The sequence below is a fragment of the Haliotis rufescens genome, unplaced genomic scaffold, assembly GCF_023055435.1.
Source record: "Haliotis rufescens isolate VD_foot unplaced genomic scaffold, xgHalRufe1.0.p SCAF_14, whole genome shotgun sequence".
NCBI classification, from domain to species: Eukaryota; Metazoa; Mollusca; class Gastropoda; order Lepetellida; family Haliotidae; genus Haliotis; species Haliotis rufescens.
In genome coordinates, this window is record NW_025963824.1 from 10,522,171 (window position 1) to 10,528,032 (window position 5,862).

The window sequence follows — 5,862 nt, forward strand, 5'->3', positions numbered from 1 at the left end:
TTCATCTAAAGTATGAAAATATAATTTCTGACCAAATGGGAACACATACATTCTTTAACCAAACAAAAAATATATACACTTTAGAGTTTTCGCTTTGCTTCAAGTGGTTCGGTTCTAGCTCAGCAGATACAGCTAAACAGCGGATCCAGTATGTTATCATCTTAATGGGTATACATATGGAGGGTTTTACGCCACTTTGCTAACGGGATCGAGTAGTCGGGCTCGTTTGGTTGGTGCATGTCATCGTACCCCAAACTGCGTAGGTCGATGTTCATGATGTCAATCACAGGCTTGTCTGTCTTGATTATTAACTGACCATCGTTATGTTGCTTGAATAATGTGGCGTTAAACAACAGACAATCAAAGACTTTTGTTATTGCGGATAAAAACTCCTTTTCGGTTGACAAGCCTTCTAAACGATTCTGATGTTCTATTCTTCGTTATGGCACAATGTAACCTTGTTTTTTTCAAATGTCAAATGTATCTTAGGTACACTAATGTCTCAATAAAAACAACAATAATGGAATGCTAATCTGAAGCTTTATTTGGTACAGCGGTACATGCTGTCCGTTTGTATGTGATTCGCGGAAAAGAAACACATTAAAGTTCCTTTTCACAAATAAAATGCGATGGATGATCACATACAAAATCATTCCAGAGATAGTTTCCGAAGTCCCTTCTAATCTCCAGGCAGTGTTCGGTACCTCCATTATTATCAGGCTGTCCAGGAGACCAGTGTGTGTACCCCATACGACGTTGTCCTTCCCACAGCCACCTTCCCTCTATGTTCAGATCAGTAGCACCAAGCCGGTAGAAGGGAGCTGTGAAAAGAGACAGGCTGAGGCCATTCAGTATAAACAAGGATACCACAAAATATGTTTGGCGGAGTAGTTTCACATCAAATACCCTATAAACTGACAACATTGCAACGGTAAAAAGACATTGCCACCTCATTATGTATAACCTATTGTTAGTTTTCTACAACCATTCTTTCTAACATAGTGACTTTTGAAGTGCTTTTGTACAACATATGTGTATGTCAAGATAAATATTAGTTATTTTCCAAAGACTTTACTAAAAGCAGATGATTTGAGTTCAAGAAAACAAAGGAATTTTGATAAATAGTGCCACGACTCTGAAACTCACTTGGATATGTAGTAAACAGCATGTAGTGTGAGCAAAGACATCCACATAACTGAGTTGATGTAAGAATTTATATTTAATTGTTTTCTAAATAAATAATACACTCTTATGAATTGAACAAGATATGATATCATCATAAGGAGATACTAACGTCATCTCCCTCAATCTGGCAATATCAGAGGAGACGTTTAAATAGCCATTGGGATAATTTGAAAGCATGGTTAAAAGTAAAAATTTAAAGTATTGTAGGAAACGGAAGATTAGTGTTGAATTCCAGAAGAAAGTAAAAACATGCTTAATTTCGTTTCGTTTTGTACAACCATGACAGAGTACGGAAATGAAATAGATTTTCTCAAATCAGAATCGAATGTCTTGAATCAATTCAGGTTACTCAGCTTCGTTGGTCCATTGGTTTCCGAGCAGATAATGCATTTGAGGTGCACTGAGAGCATTGTCTGAATGCAAATAATGAAGCTCAAAGTTTAAAATATCACACAAAAAGAACAAATATATGTTCACCTACTAACTACACACGTACCAAATTTAAATTAGAAAATGGATAAGAAACGGACATAAGAGTTTCATATTTCTGTATGGACCAAGTGCAAAGTGAAACCTATATGCTGAGTCTCCCTGCTAAAGACACAAATACCAACTTCCATTACACTTTGAACATGGTCTAGCAATGGCAATAAATAAGTTTTTTAATGTGTTGCCGTGGTTACTCTGAAGAAGAATAATACCACGCACGACACACGGCGGACAAACATGCACATAGGCACACTTGACTTTCAGTCAGGTGCTTAAAAAAGTCATCTTGAATTCTGTATGGCTGCAATTGTGCCGACGAGATGTAAAGTGACAACTTTAATTACGAAAATTATTGATAATTCGAGAGGGCAAACCTGTTCCCATTACACCATATTTCAGAATAATCTGCACATCTGTTACATTATAATAAGATTTTAATTGTCAACGTTATGCAACAGGTAGTACCATCCAGTCAATTAACTGTTATCTGTAAGATCACCTGGCACTGCTAGTGGAAATGAATTACCAAACCTGGAAAACTCTAAGCATCTGAAACGTGTCCCGTGTAAACGCAACTAATTGAAGGGTGACCCATATTGTTCAATATTTTTGAAGCCATCCTGCTTTATAACAAGAAAAACCCAAAGCCCAGCCGTGTTAAACCACATGATGATGAAGACTTTAAAATGATTAATACACAGACTTGCGAACAAAGATGAATAATTTATAGGAGCAGGTTAACACTGACCGAAATATAAAACTTGTGTTCATGGTCACAAAAATATAACAAACGAACACAACCAAATGCCATTATCTGTACTTGGAGCTCTATGTTAGGACAGACAAATCAACCTTATTAACACTTGCAAATGACAATAGGCACCGATGTCTCAGTACTGACATTGCAAATCCTCACTTGAGCTGTTAACGACACTCAGAGTACGACACGCAGCAGTACCGAAGAATGCTCTTGCGTATACTCAAGTCCAGACACTGAGGAGTGATAGGTGCCGTGTCCTTTGTAACAGGTTTCTCACGTCACGTCATTTAAAAGATGAATACTTTCAAGACACCGACGTTCGCAATGGTATCACCACCATGAAAAAGCATGTTGCATCATGCTGCCGTTTGCTCTCGACATCCACACAGTCGTCAACCACTGACACGACGTCAAATGCAATATCGGTGCATTTCTATGGTGCCGACGTCTTGGCGTTTGTTGCAGACATTGCCATAAAAGGTGATGATTCCACAGTGATCTACTACTGCCAGAACACAGTGCAAGTTCTTGGGAAACCCTTTCAGTGTCTTTCAAGGTGGTAATGCTCCTCCACATCTCTGTTGGCATTTCTAATTTAACGTATCCGGGACGATCTTGGGTGCCACGTTTATCAGAAGCCATACTGAGTGAGTGAGTGAGTGAGTTGGATTTAACGCCACTTTTAACAGTGTTCCAGTTATATCGTGGTGTGTCAGCTTAATGTGGGAGGAAAGCCCGAAGTGATGCAGGTCTCAGACGTTTAACACTTCGGTGAAACCCACGAGCACGGGAATGGTGCTGACAAACCTAGAAACATAATCGGGGCAAACCGGGATTCGAACCAACAATCATAGGTTTCTGGCGTGCCAAAAGGGACCCAACTCTGCACAGTGAATCGCGGCGCCTTAGACGACTGAGGCACCCGTCCCCTAGAAACCATACTGTGCCGTATCATACAGTTTTCAGGAGTTGGACGCCATATTTCAGGGCTGTCATTTTGAACATGGTGAGGAGTATGTGGTAAAGGTTAGATGAGGAACAGGACTTTCAACAAGCACCCTAAATGATAGTAAGCAAACAAAGCCAAACAGCCATGGCCAAAAGGCGGATTTATTATAATAGACAGTATTCAAGTTTTCATTGTCACATGCACCACAATACACAAACACCCGTAGTTTAAGTAAATGCAATGAAATCAAAAGTAAAATTCAAGTCTAACCTTTACCACGACGGATAGCGTAACCTCTGATAAACGAATCTTCATCTGCGCTTGATATAACCACAAGGTGGCTCTCCAAGTAACGACAGTAGGCCTGAAAACAAAATTCACCATTTAATTAGTAAGAAAAGGTGTTCGCATACATGCAAAACGGGAGCATTTCATTCCCCACTGGTATTATTCATGATAAACAAATTCGCCTTTTCTGTAATCGTCTCTGACACCTTTGATGGTTTGTAATGCACTACATCACTACAGTAGAAAGTCTGATGCTTATTACTACCTTAAGTAAACATTATTTGCACCTTAGGTTCCATAAAGTTTGTGAAAGTAAGCCTGGTGTGGAACAGCCTTAAGACATAAATCACATGCCATTATAGTTATATAACCATAAAAAGCTCGACCTTCAACTTCAGCCATAAGCTGCCAAATTAAATCAAATTGGAAACATAAGTGAGGCCATTGCACCATTCTGGAAGTACAGTCTGAGTCATACTGATAACATGTTCATTGACACACACATTTGACAGGATCTTGGTAAGTGTGTAGGAAGCGTTCAAAGTATGTTATGAGTCATTGAAAAATGTTTTCTTATGACCTGAAACAGTTAAATGGGATCTGTAGAATCGGTTTGGAGCTTGATCTTGGCTAGAGGCTGGTCACATTCTCATCCACTCTGTAATGATCCATGTCAAGATCCATTACTTGAGGTGATTTCAAGTTCAGTGGGGTACACTTTCTCTTTGCCCACATGACATGTTTTCTTCAAGCATATATTTAGAGGTGATCAGAATTCACAGATTACCAAAACGACTTACAGCTGCCTCTGGAAATGAACTTTTCACGTTTGAGAACCAGTAGCAGGACCGTCTGTGAAGATGAAAGCCCAACGGACAGCCTGCTAACAGATAATATAGCAAATCACATATCCAATGCAGAACATTGTTTGAAAAGAAACTCATATGCTTTTAACTAACTTAATAACAAAGTGATACATGATTCAACATGTACGGCTCAACAATACCCCCTTTGGTTTTGAAAACATGTGTCCAATGCGGTGCAGCGTTAAAACTGAACTACAATAAAAAAACAAACGTTCTGAGCACTTCAACTTTAATGACATTTCTAAGATATTTTGCGAAATGATCAAAGGTGCCGACACTACTTTATCCTGCGGTAAAGTACATATTGTAAGTGATGTCATAATGGACCGACGTCATGACCCTGTTGCTCTTCCTCCGCCATGTTCGTCCTACGTTGACGCCATTTCAAACTCAGTAAGCATACCTTTCTCTGACGTTTCTCTTTGGCTGTTTTTAAGTCACAGCCGATTTTCGAATGTGATATAAAACGTCAACGCCAGAGGCAAACTAATGTTGAAAATTATAACCAAAGATCTCTGAAAATAAATGATGACACCAGGTGTTCACTAAAAGGATAATCTCTACTAGTAGCACCCGCCACAGTTTGCTTGAAAGGTGTATTCAACCTTTTCAAATTGCATCTATTCTAGACGTCAGATATGTCAGAGACGTCATTCTTAAGCATGGTCTGCGTTAAGTAGACTGGCAGTGTAGCGTATGGCTAATACACTGAACGTGGTTGGCGTGCATGTCATGAATATCGAGTAATCTACCATGAAATTGGAATTTACTTGATTATGATTGATCAATCAGAGGCTATTAAATCACAATAACACCCTCCCTCCCTTGCAGATAGGAGCTCGAGTCGCATGGTTGTTGAGTTCAGCTCTACACATACAGCGCTCTGTGTGTACGGGGGTTCGACAACTCAGCTTATATTTCTTACGACAGAAGTTGGAAGATCCGGGATACATGTATCTGTTACACATACGTTCCCGGACCTGACATGATGGTTGAAATATCCACTGGAGCAAGGTGTAATCAATCATATAAACAGTAATCAAGCCAGACCAACAAATCGTGATCAAGATCAAGATACGGTAGCACATGGTGTGGGTATATGACGCTGTGAGCAAAGTTCCGAGTGGGTAGATTCAACAGCACCATCACACTGTTCGTGTTGGCAAAATAAGTCTGTAGGCCTGAGTAAAATCGATATATCCTCCCCAAAACAAGCTGTCACGCCGTGATACAGCTGGATAAAACCATCATAAACTCAACTCACCCACTGATGATAATACACGGGTTATTGTGATATGAATCTGGTCTCAAAACACAGCATGCAC

At 39.6% G+C, this 5,862-nt stretch overlaps 1 protein-coding gene across 1 annotated transcript; it reads right to left on the reverse strand.

Moving 5' to 3' along the window:
• Window positions 1–526: 526 nt before the first annotated feature.
• On the reverse strand, window positions 527–4,630 carry LOC124120745 (perlucin-like). Its single transcript, XM_046483633.2, has 3 exons — window positions 4,472–4,630; window positions 3,654–3,747; window positions 527–821 (listed from the first exon to the last, which is right to left on the reverse strand). The coding sequence occupies exons 1-3, from the start codon at window positions 4,613–4,615 to the stop codon at window positions 601–603; spliced, it is 459 nt and encodes a 152-aa protein (XP_046339589.2). The 5' UTR covers window positions 4,616–4,630; the 3' UTR covers window positions 527–600.
• Window positions 4,631–5,862: the final 1,232 nt, after the last annotated feature.

Excerpts from the sequence above, each read along its gene's own strand:
- LOC124120745 (XM_046483633.2), bottom strand. The coding sequence starts at position 4,615 with ATGAGTTTCTTTTCAAACAATGTTCTGCATTGGATATGTGATTTGCTA. Across the intron at positions 3,748-4,471 it reads GTTCATTTCCAGAGGCAGCT|GCCTACTGTCGTTACTTGGA; the intron begins GTAAGTCGTTTT and ends TTTTGTTTTCAG. Across the intron at positions 822-3,653 it reads CGCTATCCGTCGTGGTAAAG|CTCCCTTCTACCGGCTTGGT; the intron begins GTTAGACTTGAA and ends CTCTTTTCACAG.